The sequence below is a fragment of the Leptopilina boulardi genome, unplaced genomic scaffold (assembly GCF_019393585.1).
Source record: "Leptopilina boulardi isolate dan_hultmark-lab unplaced genomic scaffold, ZJU_Lbou_2.1 LbouV2_202, whole genome shotgun sequence".
NCBI lineage: Eukaryota > Metazoa > Arthropoda > Insecta > Hymenoptera > Figitidae > Leptopilina > Leptopilina boulardi.
Window position 1 is genome coordinate 93,417 of NW_026137755.1, and position 23,203 is coordinate 116,619.

The 23,203-nt window shown below is 24.5% G+C and overlaps 2 protein-coding genes across 2 annotated transcripts in view; both read left to right on the forward strand.

Annotated features, from left to right (window-relative positions):
- The first annotated feature begins 484 nt into the window (after positions 1 to 484).
- LOC127278462 (uncharacterized protein PF3D7_1120600-like) lies at positions 485 to 7,835 on the forward strand. Its single transcript, XM_051300196.1, has 6 exons — positions 485 to 707; positions 1,087 to 1,400; positions 1,678 to 3,778; positions 3,868 to 3,944; positions 5,671 to 5,803; positions 5,936 to 7,835. Exons 3-6 carry the CDS (start codon positions 1,683 to 1,685, stop codon positions 5,985 to 5,987), a joined length of 2,358 nt encoding a protein of 785 aa, XP_051156153.1. The 5' UTR covers positions 485 to 707; positions 1,087 to 1,400; positions 1,678 to 1,682; the 3' UTR covers positions 5,988 to 7,835.
- A 4,035-nt stretch (positions 7,836 to 11,870) lies between these two features.
- The window catches only part of LOC127278463 (two pore potassium channel protein sup-9), a 66,930-nt gene continuing 55,597 nt past the window's right edge, over positions 11,871 to 23,203 (forward strand). The window contains exon 1 of the mRNA XM_051300197.1: positions 11,871 to 12,224. The gene's annotated coding sequence lies outside the window, so the exon portion shown is untranslated. The remainder of the gene's footprint in view (positions 12,225 to 23,203) is intronic.

The following is a 23,203-nucleotide window of genomic DNA, read 5'->3' on the forward strand; positions in this document are numbered from 1 at the left end:
AAATAAAAATTTATTTAAAAATTTATTAAAATATAAATCAAACTTAAACTTTAATTAATTAATGCATATTAAAAAAAAATTAATTTGAATGACTACAATGCTTTCTTTAATTATCTGAATTTTAATTGATTTAAGTTTTAAAATTATTCAAATTTTAATTGGTATAAATTTTAATTAATGTTTTAAATTTCAAACTATTGATTCAATCATTGATAAAAAGTTTCACCTTTTTGTCACCTATTTTCAAAAATAAAGGTACTGTGATCCCTGAAACATTGTAATAATCTGTTAATTAAATATACATAATTTTGCAAAAAATAAAAAAAAGACACCTAAACTAACAAGAATTATTAAATTGAATTATTATAATAGAGAAAAAAAGAACTTAACCTAACTTTTAAAATTGTTTTAATGTAGATTATATTGTTGTTATTATTTCTATTTTACACTTATAAAAACTTAAAAAAAAAAACAAATTGACTTACCGAGAATTTGATATCACTCCAATTTTTTTTTATGGGGTTCGATTGAAAGAAGTGTTACATATAGAAAATAGATAAAGAAATATACGCGAATATTAAGGGGAGGTAAAATCCAAGAAATTATAATGTGCAAGAAAAACCAGTGAAGTATATAAAAATAAACAATGGCACCATTTTTAAAGCTCTTTCTTTATAACATCAATCTTGCCAATTTTTGTAAAACAGGTTAGTAAAATTTAAAAATTTATTTTTTTATTATAATTAATTTATTAGTTAATATTACTTATAAATTTATGAATTTTCAATAAATTAATTTTGAGGATTAATTAGAATTTGGGATTTCTTGACCTTGAATATCAACAAATAATTGAATACTGCCCCCTTTTGGGGAGTTTTTTTTCTCTCTCTTTCTAAAAGAACTCTCGTTAAAAGCTGAATAAAATATATCTACGATACGAAAAAAAATAAATGTAAATAAAAATATATATAATTGTCCTGAAATTTAGATTTATAAAAAAATAATTAAATATATTTGCATAAGGGGCCCTATAATCTAATCACAGCACTGATCTGTTTTCTAATGTTTACATTATGGCTTTCAAAGGCACTTCTTGAGTCCAGGCTCTTCTGAGTGTTTCATTACATCCTCAGCATCGCAATCATTCGTTCGTCGCCGCCAATTGAGTTCAGATAAAAACAAAAGAATGGATTAATAATATTAATTTCAATCCATATGGAATAATTCACATTTAAACGTATCAATCAAAGGAGTCAAAAGTGTTGTGAAAAAAAAAAATGATTTAATATCAAGATATCCTTTATAAATAATTTTCTATGATTTTCCTGATAAGATCGTGAAGCCGGCCGGTCGGTTTTCTTAAAAAATTTTTCATCTGGATTTTAAAAAAAAATTACAAGGTAAGTCTTTAATTTATTCATATATTTTGATAGATAATATTGATAATGGACTTTTTTTTAATTGACAATTTGATGTTTTTCTTTTTATAACCTTAAATTTTAATTATAATGGGAATTGACAATTTTTCTTATTAATTTATTCTTTATTTTTTTTGTTCTAAATTTTAATATTTTCAAAATATTAAATTAAAAATTACATTAACATTAAATTAATTAATTTGTTGATTTTTTTTCCCCCCATTGTGCGTGTTTCAATAAATTTATTTTTTTTTTGTAGGAAACATGAATTCAAAAATGGGTAAAACTGAATGTTACAATCTTTTTTCTTGTACTCATTTATCGAAAGCAAAAATCCATTTGAAAGTCGATTCATCCGGTGGTAGTAAAAAATTATTGAAATACTGCTCAAAACCAAATCCATCGCTTCAAATAAATTCAGAAACGGGACAAACAACAGTTTTTCTTCCACCACCATCAAGAAGTGTACTCAAATCTTCCAATGAATTAGATGATAAAAGATTTTCTTCATTTAAAAATAATAATGATTTATCAAGAGAATTTTCAAACTCAAAATTTCCCCTCTATTCAAATTTTGATGATCACAAGAAACATCAAATGTTTTACGATAAAAATTCAATGAAAAATAATATTAACATTAATTCCAATAATCGTTATTTGCCAAATATTCTCAAAACTAAAAGTACAAAAAATAAATATGATTTTCTTGATATTAAAAATGATAATGAAAATAAATCCCTCAAGGATACAAATCATCGAAAAAGAAAACAAGTTTATAATTTATCAAACAATATAGATTTAGATTTACATGATTCAAAAGAAAAAAATTCATTTTCTGAGAAGAAACGAAAAATTGATACAGAAGTTGAAATTAAAATTGATCGGAAAAATTGCAAGAAAGAAGAATTAAAAATTAAAAAGAAAATTGACAAAGAAATTGCTGTGAAACTTGAAAAATTGGAAGTAATTGAAGGAAAAATCGATATGAAAAAAGAAGAAGAGGAAAAAGAAGATGAAATTAAAATCGAGAAGCCGATGAAAATGAAGACAACGAAAAAAAATGAAAAGAAAATTGAGGAAAAATTAAATGAAAATAATAAACGAAAACAAAATAATTCCGAGGAAGATGAATCATTAAAAAAACGAGCGAAAATTGGAAGAAAATGTAAAAGCGAAATTCAGGCAAAAATAAAGGATATTAAAAAGAAAAAGGAAAATTTAAGCGCTAGAGTATGTCCATTTACATCAAGACGTACAATTTTTCAAAAAACATTAAAAACCAGTGAATCGAATTTAAATGAAGAGGACATTTTTATAAATCCCGTTAGTGAAGATCAATCTTCAAGTGACAATGACAACGAAATTTCTAATGATGATAATTTTAAAAATAATGAATGTGAAATTTTTGTCAACGACAATAAAACTATTATAAAACAAGAAAATATTGAAAAAGAAGAAAATAAACAAAAAGAATATCATCAACAAGAAGAAAATCTTCAAGAAAAAAATAATTTTCAAAATGTAGAAAATATTCAAAAAGAAGAATATTTTGAACAAATAAATTCAAATAAAATGCAGGCATTGAATGAAAAAACAACAAATTTAGAAATTATTTCCAATTTCGATGAATCAACAATGGAATCATTGGGAAATAATGAAAATTCCGAAACATCAATAGAAGAATTATTGGGTTTTGAAAATTTAAAAGAATTACAATCAGAACTTGAAAGTTTTGAAGAATTTTATTTTGAAAAGAAAAAAATTCCATTTCCAGTTGATGGTGAATTTTTAATTCCCGATTATTTAAATTATATAAATCCATATGATTTAATTGAATTTTCAGATGATTTTCATAAATTATTAAGCACATCATTATTATGTACTAATAGTGATATTATTAAAATAACACCAATTAAAATTGTTAAACATAAATGCGATTTAAATGGAAATGAAGTGAAATTAAATTTTTTCGATTATGAAGAAAATTTTTATTTTGATTCACCAACAAAAGCATCTCATCTTAGACTTAAAAATGTTCTTATCAATGGCTATAGTTCGGAAGATTTTGATTATGACAATGATAATCAATATTATAATAATTGTAGTAATAGTGATTCAAGAAATGAAGATAATGATGATAATGATGATGATGAGGTGTTGAGTAAAAATTTTGATGAAAAAAAATCATGTGAAAAAATTATTAATGAAAAATCATTGAATTCAAAATTCATTGAGAGCTGCTCGGATGAAAATAATATTGAAGAAAATAATAATAAACCTGATGATATTGTACCTGATACACCAAAGAATATAAAATCAAATGACGAAATAAACAGGGATTTTGAGATAAATATTGACAGGTAAATATATAGAATATTTAGGAAAATTTCTGTTAAAAATAAATTTGTTTGATTTAAAAATTATTTTTGAAAAATAATTTTTTTTTCAGATTTAAATGTCATGAGTGCGACATTACTTTTGGCAAACAACGCACTTTAGCTATTCATCAAAATAAGACCCATTTAGGTAATGTATATAAATGATTATTTAATTTAAAATTTTCTTTCGAGGAAAATAATTTATTTCATTGTTGGTTTACGTGTTTGCGTTGATTTTTTTTTGCAAACATTAAATAGAAATTTTTTTTAGAAAAAAATTTTTTTTAAAGAAAGTATAAATGAATTTTTTTTTCTTCAACACTTGTAATTGGAAACGGTAATTGTAAACTATGAGATATATCTTTTTTTTTGCAACCTTATAGTATCGTGCAAAATAGAAAGTAAGCCCATAAATTTTAATAATTAAAAATATTTTAATTTATTTACTTAATATCAAAGTTTAAATAATAAATTATTTTAATTATTGAAAAAACATTAAAAAAAAAAAATATTTAATTTTTTACGTTCAAGAAATTCAAATTTTCAGTTTTTAGTTTAAAATTCAAATTTTTAAACTATAAACTTTTGCAATTTCTTTATTAAAAATTAAAAATGATTCATTATTAATTGAAATGTGTCTACGTGTATAGTGCATTTTTTGAAAAAATAAGAAAATTTTTTAAAAATTTCTACATATAGTTTAATTTTCATAATTTATTTAAAGTGAAAAATTTATTACATTAAATAATAAAATGTGAATGATAGCATTTGAAAGGTAAGTAATAAAATGAAATATTAAAAATAATAAGAAAAATTAATATTAATATTAATTTACAGTAATATTATAATAATTATATTGTTATTACACTTGTATTATTTTTTCAGAAATATTTTACGATAGACTAGAAGACGATATATATAAATATATTTTTGGTTAGTAATTAAAAATTTATTTTCAAAATTTATGAATAAAATTAATTTACAATTTGTTTATCTATTTAAATACGACTTACATTTCTTTACAGGTTTAATGGTGACTCTGATTACGTCTAATCTTCTAAGAAATTATAACCGCTTATCATTTTTAACGGTTTTCATCATCTACTCAAGAATACAATAATGCTTACATAATAAACTGCATTTAACAAAATCTCACTTAAAAATTAGAATAAAAAGAGAATTTTATAAAATTAAATATCTAAAATAGATTTTATAGAAAATTTCTTGTACCTTTAGCCCTTTTTTATTTTATTTATTTATAAACATGAAAATCAGCCCTTTTTTCAAAATACAAATTATTTCATGAAAGACGCCTTTATATTTATTAATATATGTATATAGGTATTTAAAATAAGAAACAGGTGGCTGATTTAAATATATACGTGTAGTTTCAAGTGTCATTAGTCACGTTTAGTAAATCACATTTCAAGTAGAGTGTTAATGGTACGGGAGAGGGATCGCAAGGGGGGGTTTCGTCGGGTAACAGGCCTTTTTAACCTACTTTAAACTCGGTTGTAATAATTGCAGCTCTTGGAAAAAAAAAAAAAAAAAAAATTCCCTCGTGCTCATAAAATTTTTATAGACCAAAATGTAAGTTTATATATTTTTCTACAACTCAAGGGTCACGTCTTATAATTTATAGAATCGTAAATATTGAATTACACGACACCTTATAAAAGAACAAAATTTTACATATTTTTTTTTTTTCAATAAAGAATAATTATATCGAAAATGTCGTTGTTTATTATTTTATTCATTTCCCAGAATATTATTATTATTGTCAATTCACTTATATTATAATTAATTAATTAATTATTATTAATTTAATATTAATGATTAATATTAAAGAAAATAATAAATTTTTATTATTTCAGGATTACATTCTTATGCTTGTAAACGCTGCAAAAGGATCTTTAAGAGTAAAATTCAGTTACAAAAGCATTACAAATTTTGCTTTCCTGAAAACAGAAAGATACTTATTTGCTATATTTGCGACAAACAGTACAGGTAAAAAAATTTAAATATGTAAATTACTTTGATTATTTTTTTAATATTGAATTTTTGCAAGTTATTTTTATTTAATTAAATAAGAATAATAATTAACGTCAAATTATTATGGTATAATATTATTTTTCGCAGTTATCAGTCATCATTGAGGCAACATTTGAAGAACAAACATTTTATTTTTTAATTATTAAAACAAGATAAAGATTGAAATATTTTGTATTACACCCGAAAACGAGTTTCTTTCGGATTTTTTTTTTCGTTCGCATCTTGAGTAATTTTTTATTTTTTTCATCGTTTGTTTAAGTGGGTGCTACAAAATATTAAACAGTGAGCAAATTTTTTGCTTTTACTGTTGAGTTAATGTTTAGTGTTGACTGATATTCGGATAAGCACAAAGAATAAGTGCGTTGAAAAAAAATTGACAAAACATTGAAAAAAAAGATGAAACTGATTTGAAAAAAAAAAAATTAAAATATTAATAGAATATACAAAATGTTTAAAAAAAAAAAATTCTTTTCTGCTTTAAAAATGTTGATTACATAATTCAAGATTTTCTACTAACTTACGAAAGTCGTATATATTTTTTTCAAAATAAAAAATCATTTCAAAATGCAAAATATTTTGATGAAAAAGAAAGGATAAAAGTATTTTTTTTCAAATAGTAAAAGTAATTTAATAAAAATTGTTTATTTATTTATTTTAATGTGATTAACTAAATCACATTTCTATTATACTAAGAGTATGAAAAATATTATTAAGTATTCAATATTTTTGAAAATTATAATCTTTTAATATTGATAAATAATAATCATTACCAAATAGTAAAAAAGAGAAAGAGTAAACAAAAATATATAAACAAAATGAAAAAAAAAGGATTTAAAAATTTATGAATAGCGTAAAAATTTGCTATTTATAATCATAATTTTCTTATAAAGAAAATTATCTTATTTTTTTGACAAAAGTTTTGTTTTGGGAGAAAAAAAAATATCAATGTTTAGTTTTGTTTTAAAAATTATAATTAAAAACCGGATAAAAGGAGAGATTATTGTGTTCGTAAACTTTTTAGTTTTTAATTATTTTATACAACTTTATTTTTTTTGACTTGAAACATTTTTTACGTACATAAAAAAAAAAAATTTACACAAAAAAATGTTAAATATATTCTTTTAATGATTATAATCAAATTTTTAATTCTCTTTTTTTTTAAAGGTTTTGATTTTAAAACGCATATTTGTAGATAATAATAATAATAATTTGAACAGAATTAGACTTTCAGTGAGTTGCATTTTTTTAAAATATAAAAGTTCATTTAATTTTTACAAAATATTTATATGTGTTGATAATAAAATGTGTTTTTTCCATAGATCAGTCAAAAATTGTAGCATCTACTGGCATTCGTTTGAAAATTTTGAATCTTTACACTGTTTTTCTTATATTCGACAAAAATGTTTTATTTTTCTGTGTTTATTTTATTTTAATAATTTTTTTTTCTCTCTCCATTTTCCGTGTTTTTTCCTCTACATTTTTCTGTGTTTTTTTTTCCTCATTTAATTTTATGACGTCTATTGGATTCTCTCATATATGTTTTTTTTTCTTATGTGCTTTTTGCAGTCTTTTTTTGAAAATACAAATTCTGCGAAATTTGACCTAAATTTAAAAAGTGTAAAATAATTTAAGGGTAATATTTAGAATAATTTTTTTTTTTTTTAGTCTGTATGTATGTTAATTATATATAGAAGTAAATTTATTTATATAGTTTTAACATACAATTTTGCAATATTTATCAGAATGCATATTATTAAAAAATACATTGGCATAATTTCTTTTGTCAAAATAGGCCTTTTGCCTTTTACTGTGGCAAAAATTATTTAATTTTTTCCATTTCTTCAGTTTTAAGAAGAATTTTGTTTTAAAAAAAAATTATTTACTATAATGTTGTGATTTTATATTGTTATACAATATAAATACAATAATATTTGTAAAAATTTAAAAATCCAGATAATTCGACACGAAATTTAATTGTAAATTGTTTTTTTAAAAAGACAATTTTTTTTGTGAAATTAATTGAAATTTTTTTTATAATTACCGATACATACATGATATAATTAAATATTACTCTTGAATAATAGATATTTTTTTTCAAATTTAGGTTCTCAAGTTTTTCAGAATATTTTTTCAAGTTTTTCTATTTTTTGTGTGTGTGTTTTTTTTTACATTGTGTCGACTTTTTTTTTATTTTTAACTCCTTCAATTAAAATTTTCGACTTATAAATATTCGTCAAATGTTTTCATTTTAACTCTTTATGTTATCAATAAAAAAAAAAAAATAAAAACATATTTCTATTTACGCTTTCAGTCAGAATTACAGGATTAAAAAGTATGACTAAAAAAAGTCTTTTAATAAATATATTGAAGATTTTAAAGTTAAATAATTTTATTTGTTTAATAAATTCACGTTAATGTGTTACAAAAATTATTTCTTCTTTTGAGGAAATAATTATTTTTATTATTTTATTTTTATTATTTTAAGAATAAATTATTCTTTAAAAAAAATTTTCTTTCGAAGGGATATATTACTTATAAAGTATTCTTTAAAATCTTCTAAAGAAAAAAATTGCGCTGAAAAAAATTTTTTTATTTTATTCAAATAAAAATTATTTGGTTTGAAGAAACTATTTTTCTATGAATAAAATAATTGTTTTCTTCAGTGTAATTAATTTTTAAGTTTCTAATGTAAGAAATTAACTTTAAGTAAAAAAAAAGTGCGAGTAAAATTCATCTGAAGTAAATTTAATTGGAATAGTATTATATAAAGGAGTAATTTTAAGCGTCGCAAACAAATTTTAGTTTTTAGATTTTAAATTTTAGTATTTAGAAAATTTTTTTCTTTTTGTCAAACAAGTGAAATTTCTAAAAAAAGTGATTTTAGTTACAATCATTTTTCTCAATCTGTTGAGAAGATACACATACAACTATCTCAGGAAAAATTTAGTTTTTACTAATTTCTATTTAAAATATAATCATTTAATCTTATATATATATATATATATATATATTGTATTAGCAGTTAAAAATTAGTGTATTTTTAATTTGTAGAAGAGAAAAGCTTCTTTGATTTTTTGATATAACGAAATTATTACTGTTACATCACTAATATTACTAAAAATTTATTTACTAATGTAACATTCGTCGTATCAGTATTTTGAAAATGAAAAGACTTAAAAAGAACCAAATGACAAGATTACTATTCTTAAGTAAACTCATGCAGGTATTAAAGAGTATTTCTTTATTAATTAGAGAATAATAAGAAACAGTTGTCACTGTAAACAAATTTACGAGAAAATCTGATTTTTTTTAAAGAAAAAGTATTTGTTACAGCTGTTATTATTATTATTATTATTATTATTATTATTATTATTACTGTATTAACTCGAAGTATTAAACACGGCTATGTAAACTATAAAATAGTTTATTAAATAGGATATGAAGTGATAAAAATGAAAGTGAAAAATAAATTATATTCTTCGAGAAAATTATGCTTTGAAAATTAGAATTAAAAAAAAATTGTATATTAATTAATGATAATTAACAATAAAGAAATAATTTTATAAAAAATTTACATGTACACATTTTACAGACACATTTAAAATAATTTCTTTTAGCCAAGAGATTTCTTAAATGGAGAATTTTTTCAGTTTATGATCCATTAAAAATCATACTTATAATTCACAAAGAGCATTCAGTAGACATTGAAAATTCTACATTTTTTTAAATTCACTGAAATTTTTAATGATTCTTCAAGTAGAAACAGAATTTGTTATATATAATTAATTTTTAAATGTCTTTTCAGATTTTCTAAAAATCCTTTAAAAAATTACAAGTTTTTCAAAATAAACATTTTTTTTAGACCTGTACAAAATAAATCGAACCGAACTGTTCGAATTTTTACGCCGAGTTCGAATGTCGAAAATTCCATTTTTTGACATAGAATGTTTTCCTGGAAAATGAAAAAATTACATATAAATTCAAAAAAAATTAATCAGCATGTCTCTATTATTTTTTTACCTTAAAACAACACGTAATAACCTTCAATAAAACCTACCAATTGAACCTAAATTGCAGTAGACTAAGAATAATCAATTTTATTCCATTTTTTTGAATAGAATGTTTTCCTGGAAAATGAAAAAATTCCTTACAAATTCAAAAAAAATTAATCAGCATGTCTCTATTATTTTCTTACCTTAAAACAACACGTAATAACCTTCAAAAAAACCTACCAATTGAACCTAAATTGCAGTAGACTAAGAATAATCAATTTTATTCCATTTTTATGAATAGAATGTTTTCCTGGAAAATGAAAAAATCTAGACCTGTGCAAAATAAATCGAACCGAATTGTTCGAATTTTTACGCCGAGTTCGAATGTCGAATATTCGACATTCGAGTCAGTCCAGTTCGAATGTCGAAATTCAACATTCGAATCAGCCCATTTCGAATTTCAAAATTTCGACATCCGAGTCAGCCCAGTTCGAATATTGAAATCCGACATTCGAGTCCGTCCAATTCGAATGTCGAAAATCCGACATCCGAGTCAGTCCAGTTCGATGGTCGAATGTTCGAAATTCGAGTCAGGGTCATTAAAAACCGAAGAAAATTCGATTCGATTCGAACATTGCACAGCTCTAATTTTTTTCTTTCTTTTATTTAGTAACAATATAAATGATTTTATTGAAATGTCACAATTTTTATAGCGTAGATTTAGATTTTGTCATATCGTATAACATTAAAAGCAATCAGAGATTTTGATGCCTTCTGGCAGGCAGTATAGTAGTTGAAGTGAGACGTCCTTAGGGACACTAGTTTGCAGCGAGACCGCAAGCTTCCACAATGAACTTCGACATTGAGGACGAGGTGGAAACTAACTCATCGCAAAGTTATCCACAAGGGTATCAGATTAATAGAAATATTTTATTCATTAATTATAAAATACAAAAGTCACGAAAGAAACCGTATTTCGTAAAATTAAAAGAATTTGAAAAATTATTTCAATTATGAATAAATAAATTTCTATAGCTTAGTTTCTTATTCTTTTCCTGCTAATTTATTTAAAAAAAAACACAAAATTGATAATAAATAATATCTGCTTAAAAATTATTCTCAATTCAATGCAAAAATTAAGTTAAAACTGAATTTAATTTTGTTTTGAAAGAACGCTATCTCTACTGACCCCCACAGCACCGAAACTTTCCTAAAGATTTCCTAAAGATTTATTTGAAAGGTTCGGAATATTTAATTGCAAAGTTAAGTGAAAATTGTGTAAAGATTTAAATGTCCCGATTAAATAAATGTTTAATGTGAAACTTTCCTAAACATTTAAATGAAATTTTCGCCTATAATTATAATTATGAAAGTTGGAAGGTTATCAATTGTTTTGTATGATGTGCAAGAAAAATTACTAAGTACAAAGTTTGCATTGGTGATCTGTTTTACTAGCTATAGTAACGCTGCGCTACACAATATTTATTTTTTGTTGAATTGGATGATTTGAAAAGTAATTAATAAGTCTACCAGAAGAGATTGAATTTTAGTCAGCCTCTTTGTTTGGCACTTGATGGCCATTACCATAAAATATGTAAAGTATATAGATAAAAGGTTGAGTTTTTTCAATGTCATCCAGGGTTGGGTAGCTAAGAATGTCCCTTAGTTCCAATTATTCTTGGCATATCAGTGTAACATCTACCCACCCTTGGATGACGCTCTACAAGGGTGCGATAACATTGTTCGATCGATATATCGAATAATTACAAATTTTAATTGGATATTTCTTCTGGAAAGATTAAATTCAAAACTCATACTACAAATCAAAAACTCTGACTGAACTTTGAATTTCAAGAATATTTTTTTTTTCTTGCGTGAACGAGCAACCCTTGCTATGCTACTTCACTGGTCCACACGGGGGTTGTTTCATCTCCCTGGTGGAAGTAGATACAGACACCCTTCTCTCATGCATCTCTAGTGGCGCAGCTTTTGGTCAAAATCGGAAGCAGAGCTTGCGCCGGAACCGAGAAGATCCCTCTCAGTAGTTGCCCAGTCGTTGCCACGGGCGTAGTAACATTTTTGGATAATTATTTATTTTAAATGTGATATAATACATATCGCGTCCGGTTTAATCAAGGCAAGGCTTTTTAAAACATCGCTTTGCGTTAAATCGTTAACTGCCGTTAAGATCGTTTTCGCGATAAATAAGTGTAATATTTTTTTGGGGGTGGGGGTAACGAAATTCGGATTAACGGTTGTGAAGTGCTTCGCCGGTGTATCACAAGTTCTTTATTCTGTTGTATATATTGAAAAGGGTGCAAGTGTAGTGCAATGAGGATGCGGCGGCGGATTTTCCTCAAATCCTGGCCCAACATCGACGAAAGGTAAATAATTTTATCATTTTTTTATGTAATTTTTTTTTTTGGATTCATTTAAAGGGGAATATTTTTTTTTGTCTTTTCTTTACTGTAAGAGGTTATGTTCAATTTTTTTAATAAGTGATAAGACAAATGAATTTAATTATAGGTGTTAGAAGAATGGTTTTAGTAAATATGAAAATAATCGAAATGTAATATTAAAATTATATCGTTTAGCAGTTATAAGAAAATTAATTAAAAATAGAAAAGGAATATTAAAAATAATTTGATTTACAGTGAGAAAAAATTTATTTGATTCAAATGATCGATTAATTGGCTATTATTAAATAAAGAAGCAAATAATTTTTTATTTAAATCAAAAAATCTATAATTTCTGTATTTAAAATACCTTTTAATTTACTCAATTATTATTTAATAGTAGTCAAGTAACCGATTATTTGAATCAAATAAATTTTTTCTTCACTGTAAAACTTCCTTTTATTTTATTTAAGAATGAAGAAAAACTTTATCTTTGCGATTGTTTGCTAAAATTCGAAACTCTAGAGGAAAATGAAATTTTTTTTAACTTTTACGTCAGTATACATGGAGCAAAAGTTTTGTTTGAATTGAGAAAAGTTTTTGTTGGTTTTCTGTATTATACTTACGTCAGTCTCGTCAAAAGTTAAGAATATATAAAAAGGAACAGATTTTGAAATATTTATGAAACATTATTTTTTGCAAAAATCACTTTAAAGCTTTTGTTAGGAAAAAAATTTATCCTCATTTTTTCTGTCTGAAGGAAAATAAAAATTTGTATATAAAAATAAAATTTCAATTGATTTGTTTAACAATTAAATGTATAGGGGGGGTTTTTTTTTATTAGTTGCTCAATTTAAGTATCACTTGAAAGGCAATTCGCTTTTAGAAGAAAAAAAGAAATTGAATTTGTGTTTTCTTGTAGAGAAGGACATTATTTATAAGTTTAGAGGTTTATTTATTTAGGACGATCAGGAGGAATGAGAAAACGAGATGGAGGGTGTTTTTGCCATTAATCGTATTTCTTCTCATTTTTTTTTTCTCCTTCTACTAATTTACAATCCTGCGTGCGTCCTTCACATATATAGAATCCCTTGTTCATACGTAGGTAAAGCAATTTCTTATATTAGAAAGTATTTTATTGGAGCAATAAAAACAAAAAAGAAATCAGCTTTTACGGGGAAAAGTGAAAATCAGTTCATAAGTGTGTGTGTTTGTGTTACAATATGTAATATGTAAGATTTGAAATATAGGTTAATAAAAAGCGCAAATTATATTTTACGAACATTTTACGTCTTTGAATCTTCCATTTTTTTTTCGTTTAAACATATATATATATATATATATATAGTAGAATGGATGTAAAATTATAATTTATAGCTTTGTTTTTTAAATTAATCGTTATTTTTCAAATAATCAATTTTTTAAATCCAACAAAATTTACAACTAGAATATAAAAATTAATATTTTACCAAATATCCTGAAAATAACGAATTTTAAAATATTTTAAAATAAAGTCTAATTTAATAATGAAGAAGTCGCTCAATATGACCATATTTAGTAACTGAAATTCATAGGTAACATTAAAATTAAATTTTAATGTGCATACTATTTTTGTCTTGACTGTTTTCCGATTTTCCGTCGCAAATTTGAGCACACTCCATATAAATTGTTTATAGACAATATTTACCAGTAACGTTGTTATTACTTGCTTTTGCTTTATTAATTTTGCAAATCACTTTTTCGATAAATTACACTCATAACAAAAATGTCTTGGGAATATTTCCATTTTTGTATATAATACATAAAATTTTATATGAAAAAAAAATATTTCTCCCTTTAATTATTTTTATTTCGATTATAATTAAATTAAAACTATGATATAATAGTCAAGTAATTCATTATTTGTCTCAAATAAATTTTTTTTGGGTTTGAAAAAAATCAACCGTATTTTCTCATTCTTATCTTAAACGCATTTTTTTTCCCCGATGGGGGTTTACGTAGCAACGGAGACGACCCCTAAAATTCACCCCATGTCGCTTTTCATATCGATTGCTTTCCGGCATTTTGAACTCATACAAAAAAAAAAAACTATGCTACTAAACTGTGTCGTAAACTTAAAAAAATTATAAAACAAAATTTATTTTAATATATATAATATTATAAATAATTAAAATTTTTATTCATTTAGAATTAGAGAGAGAGAGTAAATAGTTTTTTCATGAATCCATTTACGGTTTTTAATTTAGAGCAAAGTTAAGTTAAAGACTTAAAAGGAATTTGGATTAAGGATAACATTTTCTTGAAAATCCGCATCGTTGGTTAAAAATAAACTAACTTAAAGTGCAAACTACTTAAGAGCACATTAACTCTATATATATATAGAAATATCATGTACACATTTTAATAGCATCATTTTTTAGGGGTGTTGTTCTTAAAAATTAATTTTAACTAATGATTTTATATTAGAACAATGCCTCATTGAAAACGGAAACAAAATTTTTAATAAAATATCTATTTTTGACTTTGAAAAATTCTTCGATTTTATCGTGTAGTATATCAAATATTTTATATACAAGTTGGATATAGAATTTATGATTTATGTCATATTGGGGAAGTCCCCCTCAAATTCCAAAGAGGTTAGGAGCCTTCTTTTTTGACATCTCGAACCAAATACAGGATGATGTTCTCTTCCTTTCGACGTCAGCTTTTTAAATATCGTTTCTAAATAGGAAGGGAAGAATTCTTGACAATTTCTCTCTTGTTGGATTAGATATCAGTAGTAAAAGTCGGATTTAGTCAGACAGAATTGTAAAAATTCTTTTAAATTCAATATCAGAAAAGTCAGTTTTGTTCAGACGGAAGTGAAAATTAGTAGTGAATTTTTAGTTTTTAAATGAAATTTCTAATAGTTTTAATTACTTTCTGCAAAGTAGTTTTGTTGTTATATTAGTTTATTAATATGTATAACCTTTTGTTTCTTGTAACATAAGAACAATAGAGAAAGATTTTCCCCAAATACTGTGCAACTCAATATATATATACTAATAACATGGCACTTATGCATACAATTACAACTATTGTTCTATTTTGTACCTATACAAACTCGTTGTTTTAGTCTACATATATGTATCATGTCTAAACTCGTAAATCTAACAATTTTGACAATATGAGTTCAATACATATATAATATGCTCACACAGGAATCTAGTTGGAAACTAACGAGACGGGTTTTCCATTTTACGATCAAACGAAAATGAACTAATATGTATATCTATATAAAGGGTAACTCTCAAAAACGATCAATGTATTTAGAACAAAATGTGTAACAAGGTGTAGGTCCAAAATATTAAAGTATTGTGTCTTAAAACTTTGATCATGTATATACATTAAAAGCATATCATTTAAATATTACTTCAAAAGTATATATATATAGTTTCAAAACTGGGACAAGTTTATGCACATTTCATATTCTATTATAATAAAATAACTTTCACACATATATGTCCTTTTAAGCCTTAAAAATTTACTTATGAAATAGTTGTGACAGTTAATTTTTGAGTAGATCAAGGACCGATTTTCTATTTTCACGCCGTAAAAATGACGTGAAAATAGACATTTGGTTAAAGTCACGTCTTTTTTACGCCGTGATTTTAGCCAAATATTTATTTTCATGCCATTGAACAGACGTGACTTTAGAAATCTTTTTATAATATCGAAAGATTAAATTATATTATACACACAAAAAACAAATACTGAAACCGTTAACATCTTAAAATCAAAATGCCTTAAAACTAGTGTAATTTTAATCTTAAAACTAGATTAAGTCAATTTTAGGGCTTAAAATCATACACTCAAGGCTGAAATTTAGTAAAAATGTTTCTAATGTTAACGGTTTTAGTCAAAAGTGAACTGAAAGTAAGTATTATTTTTTAGTGTGTATATACATTTGAAGTATAATTTAAAGATGTTAAAATTTAAAGATTTTTGTGCTAAATAAATATGCAACCGTATAAAAATTTGTCAACATTTCCATTCCGCGCGATGAAACTATCGAACTGAAAAACGAGTTTCATGAAAAGCGGAGAGAGAAAAATTTCTATATATATCCATATCTCTCAATTGAAAAGTATCGTTGAAGAAAGTCAAAAAGGTTCGAACGATATATATATATATATATGTATACTTTTCCATTGCTTTTTAATTTTATTTCATATTTTCAGTTTATTCAATTTTCATTTTTATTCAAACATTTTTCTTTTATCCTTGAAAAGGATTGAAACATAATCTATAAAAATTAAACTTCTAAATGTATACCTTTTTTTTTTAGTATTTCCGAGATGAATTCAATGAAATTTAGAAATTTTTTTATCTACTCCATTGTAGGATCGAAGATTTAAAAAATTTTTTGTTCACTTTTGGTTCATTATAGCTCGGATGCTGTTAGTTTTGAAAACATATATTAATGATCATAATATAATAATGCTAGTTGTTCTTTAAGTGAATTTTCTTGTTGCCATATTTCGATACCATTATATAATCCTCCTGCAGCTTTTATTCATACTGTATTAATATATTATTCTTGTAACTTGATGTATTTTCCTTAATGGCATTTCGCCTCTTATACTAAAAGCGGGCTTCTGTTTTTTTTTCTCCGCACATTTATATATTTTAAGATTTCGAATAATGATTTACATAAACAGTACGAGTTCAAATTGTTTAAAAGATTTTACATATTATGAAATGAATATACATGTTATCGATAAGATGATGCAATATCTAATCGGATAATATATATATGTATATACAATACGGTCCAATAATACGCAGTCTCTCTAAAGTAAATTATACGTTCTACTGTAGATCGTTTCCTCGAGCACCAGATATGTTCCGTTTAATATAGGTCGTTTCTCATATAAAATAGTAGATCACTTGACAAAATGCCAAATTGAAGTAATTTTCATTTATCGTAACATATTTGTGACGTGATAGAAATTAAATATAATTCGTTTGCAAAATGAAATTTTTGTTTTATATAATTCATTGAGAATATAAATATATTTTCTAAATAGGTGAAAAATAAATATTTCCAAATTGGTTATAAGCAGTGACCTGTATAGTGAAAATTGAACAGTAAATTCTATCTTTTTGATTTACACATTTATTTTCTTTTGATTTTGTCTTTTATTTTTCTTCTATATACATATATATATGTGTCCCACTCCCTTGTTAACTCTTTACTGTCGCGCGATTTTGACTTCGGAAAATTGAAAGCATGCCAAGAAAAGCGTTGCTCTTTTTCTCTCGCACAAACTGTATATATACGAAATGAAATTTAATATAAGCTAAAGACAGGGAAGATCTTGCTCCTCGATTAAAGTTTGCATTAGGTAATGAAATTTCCTATACACGATGCGAATTCGTGTATATATATATAAAATAAATCTAATAGCATAAAATTTATACTAAATATAAATTTTAGCTGACTGATATGATTCAATTGCCTGCTTTTTTATAAAACGCCTTTTCTTGTTTGAAAATTTCCCTTTTTTCTTTTTCTATGTTTATTTTTCTATTTTCTTGTTGTTGTTTTTTAAATTCTGTATCTAAACCACCATTCCATGCCATTGTTAAACTAAACAAACTACTTTCCCCTAGGCATTGAGAAATACATTTGAGAGAGAGAGAAGTTTATCTTCTGTGATGAGCCATAAAAAAAAAACGAATTTCATGTTCAGATTTCACTAACTATGCAAATAAATTAAAACTTTTCAACTTAAAAAAAACAATAAATCTGATTTTCATATTTCTTTCTCAAAAAAAATATTTTTATTTTCCCTTTTTTTTAATTAACTTTTACCCATTTAAAATTTAAAAATTTTAAACATTTTAAAAAAGTAAATTTCTTTGATAAATAAATGTATTTTCACACTTGAGTTTGAATAAACATTAAAGATAGTATATAATTTCTATTATAATTAATAATAATAATAATTATTATTATTAAAACGTAAAAATAGCGAATGAAAAAGATAATATTATATTTTCCATTGAAGTGAATCCTTTGATTCGGGTGACATTTTTCAGTGTGTGTCTGTTAATACAATTTTCCGCAGCACGTTAGCGATCTCTATAATCCTCTATATATTCTACCTACATACATATATACATATATACTAGAAGTTAATCCCAAAAAATATTCCAATAATGTACTTTACGTGCTTTATCTATTTACACTCTCTTGTTATTTGTTCCATTATTATTGAACATTTTTCATTGCTAATTTTCTAAATATATGAAACATTTTTTAAAAAAATTTATTATAATTTTGCCCAGTGGCCATACATATATATTATTATATAATTAAAAATATAATATTTATATGAAAATATATTTTTATACCATTAAATGAAAAAGAAAAGTTTTAAATTAGGAAATTTTTTTTTTTAATTTCAATGTAAGATTGTTTTATTTTTATATTACACTATTATGTTTTAATGATGGTGATGTATTTTTTTGGAAAATAAATAATTACTGTAAAGCAGGGGACTAAAGTTTAACAATATATGTATATATAAATAATCGCAAGTGTGTGTCACTTGTTGACTCAAAGTTACTGTTTGACAGTACATATAGTGGAAACAAAGACCTATGCGAGACAATCGGTCAAGAAACTTCTAACTAGAAAAGCTTTCACTATTTAGAGAAGTAAGGTTCTGATTAATCTGCAAGTCCTACATATATATATATATTTTCAACCTTTAGAAGGTACTTCGTATTTTTTTTATTTCTAATAGCTTTTTTAATAAATTAGTTGAAAAAACAGTTTTTTTTTTATCAAAATTAACACTCTATTTTTACTTATATAAATATTATTATTACTATTATAAACTTTTGTTTAAATAATAAATTTTTTACAGTGAATAAAATATAAGTTATAAAAAATATATTTTTGTTTACTATTTTTTTTTTGTTTATTCACGTAAAAAATTGCGACAGCAATCGTTTTCTGAAATTCAGTGAAAATTTTTCTGGCACTGTAAATTGAAAGTAATGAAATTATCGATGACATGGATTTAAAAAGTAAAATATTGCCTTTTTGCTGTTGAAGCAAAAAAATATTTAAGGGCTATTTTAAAAGTAAACATTTTTAAATTCTCTTTTTATTAGTCATGTGCAGTTAGTACCACTTTTTTACAAAAATGTTAATTTTTTACGAGTTGTGTAATCAATTCAAAAAATTATTATTATTATTAATATAAATTAACTGTTATTTAATAAGAAAATTAATTACAAATTTTTTTTTCTATTTACGTAGAAAAAAAATGTTTTTTTAAAGATTTAATAGTTTAGAAAATCTCTCGTCCTCAAGGTTATTGTTTCACTTTTTTTTTTTTTATCGCGTATACATTAGCATTATTATTCATTAAGTCTGAGATGAAAATCACTCGGGGTACATAAAATGCCTATAAAGTATTTTAACCACTTGTATTATGCAAAAAGTAACAAAGTTTTTCTCAAGATAATTATAAAAACAGAATTAGCATCAAATAAAAAAAAAAAAAAAAAAATGTTCTAATAATCAGAAAAAAAGTACTATATTTTACTAATTTTTTATTGACTTAAAAATAGTTTAGATTGATTAAAAAAAAAAGTTGATATTAAAATTTTCCTCTTAATACATAATCCAATTTACATTTTGTTACACTATATAAGTATATTAGCTCGCGTTGCAAAAAAGGCAAGAGTCAATGTGACGAAATTCACGCATCTTGAATAAATTATGTAAATTTTATTCTAAACCTTTTTTTCCAGAGTAGATATTCCCATGATACTTCTCAATTTTACTTTGCTTAGATTTGGACTTTCAAGAAATGGTCAGAAGATGATTTTTCCAGTGTATGTGTGATAGCAATAGAATCACATATAAAGAGGGAAAATATATTCGGGTCTTCTGTTATTTTCCAAATTCTCATTTCATTTATAGTAACCCCCAAGGGTGATGAGATACGCAAAAAGGTGAAGATAAAACAAATGAAACTATTCTTTAAGGACTGTCTTCAATAGAAGGAAAGTAAGCAACAGTGGATCATTTCAAATTTTGGGCAAAATTATTTTTTTAAAAAAAACTTCATTTTCCAGAAAACTGAAATGATCCAATGTTACCCACTCCCCCTCCATATATGCCGTATATTCTTCGTTTAATTAAAAAAAAACATATTTAATTTAAACTAATTAATTAAAAAAAAAAATTTGTTTGTAAAAACTCAAGTTACCTTTTAGATGGCAAAATAAAAAGTTATTCGTGTCGACTCTCACAATTCTAAGTTATTGGAATTCGATGATTGCTCGAAAAAATTCATTCACACGATTTTAAACGTGACTTTTAAAAATAATACATTATTAATTTTATATATATATATATATATAACATACATATATAAATTTTATTGTATATTTCTTTTTTGCAAAGATTTTACTTATTCAAATTATAGTTATTTCCTGGAAATTCAGCACTGAGTTTTTATTAAAATCTGCCAGATGCAGGATGCTACATATATATATATTTATAATTTTTTTTTTCACCATCTGGTGGTATACAAAATCAGCTTTATATAAATATATGTATAAAAGAAAGTCTATGCTTGAAGAAATAAAAAAAAAAATTTAAATTTGTCGCAGTATATACTTATATTTTATAGTAAATATGAAAAATTTAATACTCCCTTGGCTCAAAAAAAGAAAATTTCATTCTACTTAATTGTAATTTTTTTTAAATATATTATAAAACGGCGTGAAAATAAACAATAGTCTAAAGTCACGTCTGCCCACGGCGTGAAAATAGACAATCTGTTAAAGTCACGTCATTTTACGGTGTGTCTTTAGACGATTGCCTATTTGAACACAGTTAAATGACGTGACTTTAGCCAACTGTCTATTTTCACGCCGTGGGCAGACGTGACTTTAAACTATTGTTTATTTTCACGCCGTTTTATATTATATTAAAAAAAATTACGATTAAGTAGAATGAAATTTACTTTTTTAAGCCATTAAATTTTTCATATTTACTATAAAATATAAATCGTAATTTTTTTTAATATATTATAAAACGGCGTGCAAATAAACAATAGTCTAAAATCACGTCTGCCCACGGCGTGAAAATAGACAATCTGTTAAAGTCACGTCATTTTACGGTGTGTCTTTAGACGATTGCCTATTTGAACACCGTTAAATGACGTGACTTTAGTCAACTTTCTATTCTCACGCCGTAAAATGACGTGACTTTAGCCGAATATCTATTTTAACGCCGTAAATGGACGTGAAATTAGCCAAAAATCTATTTTCACGCTGTTATCAACCGTGATTTTAATCTGCTGGCTATTTTCACGCCGTGAAAATTCACCTCATTTTACGGCGCTTAAATAGAAGTTTCGGTAAAGTTACATCTTTTCACGGCGTGAAAATAGACAACCAGCTAAATTCACGTTTTTTTACGGCGTGAAAATAGACAACCAGCTAAATTCACGTCTTTTTACGGCGTGACAGTAGACATACGTGTCTATTTTGACGCCAAGTAACGACGTTACAAATATTTAAAACAAAATTTCTCTTCAATAAATCGAGAAATTAAATTTTCAGTTCGTTGTACTATATATATGTAATGAGAAATTGAGTCAGTAGAACGATGCCATTATGATCAGACGGGAAGCATTAAAGTCCAATAACTTTTCAGAATTGTCGCCGCGTTTCGCGAGTCTTGTGAGAAATGACACATGGATAATTTTTGCACAACTCCCGAGAATTTTGCTATACCAAAATTGCGATTAAAACTTTGGAAACTTTTTTTAAAAAAGTTTTTTAACAACTTTACGTGTAGTTTTTTTTTTAAGAAAAGTTCTAGTATTTAATTTATAGAAGTCTTAAAAGTATATATATATATATATATATTTAAATTTGAAAAATAGGAAAGGATCAGCTCGAAAATCCGTCGGTAATTTATTCGTGGAATGTAGGAATTTTTGCTCATTGAGTTAATGCGAAGTGGAAATCCTAGTTTAAGACATGTAAAAAAGAATTGTGCAGTGCTGCTTGAAGCATTCGATAAATTATTCCTGGGTGGCGACCAATCACGAGAAAGCCACGTCGTTTCCGGAAAATGTCGTCGGGAATCCCGTGAGATCTCGCCACTCGACATTTTCATTTGAAACTCGATCCGCGAATGAGATAAATCGACCGCGCATAGCGACAGAGTCAAAAGAAGAATACACACACACATATACGTTTTTTTTAAACAAAAAAAAAATTAACAGTTAAAGAGATAAAAAAAAAAAGTTTAGCGAATTTTTCATAAATTATATCTAATTAATAATATAGTTAATCAAAAATAATTTTTATTTTAAAAAATATATTTTTTTTCCTTAAATTTCAAACTTTAATATATGTCATACGACATGTAAATTAAAAATTAAATTCATTTGGAAACTGATAAGAAAGATTCTAACACCAATGGAGTAAAAGTTTTTCGTCTTGTACTTAAAAGTGACTTTTTCTGTAAAGAAGGATTAAGAACTTTCAGTTTTCTAAAATGTCACATTCCCTTATATATCTTATTATTCTTATTCTACAATTTTTTTTTTCTTCTTGCTCAAAAATGATATTTGAATGAGAAATGAAGTTACCTAAAGTTTCATGGAAAAAAATAAAAAGACTTTCAACTTTTTCAAGGTGTATAAAGTTGGTGGTTCTTAAAGTGAACAATTTTCATAAAATTTCATTTTCTAAATGTAATTTTTCCCCTTTTCCTTGCAAAAAACGTACGTCATTTATTTAAATTCCGACTTTTATGAAAAAAATTAAACAAATTAATTATCATTTTATAGATTTTTATTTTTATTTCCTTAAATAAGATAAAAAATTGTTCTTTATATTAGTCATTTAAAATTTTTTCATATATGAGAAAATTCAAATTC

Bases quoted from the DNA above. Each gene is read 5' to 3' on its own strand.
- LOC127278462 (XM_051300196.1), top strand. From the start codon at position 1,683: ATGAATTCAAAAATGGGTAAAACTGAATGTTACAATCTTTTTTCTTGT. The intron at 3,779-3,867 runs GTAAATATATAG...TTTTTTTTTCAG, and splicing joins TTTGAGATAAATATTGACAG to ATTTAAATGTCATGAGTGCG. The intron at 5,804-5,935 runs GTAAAAAAATTT...TATTTTTCGCAG, and splicing joins ATTTGCGACAAACAGTACAG to TTATCAGTCATCATTGAGGC.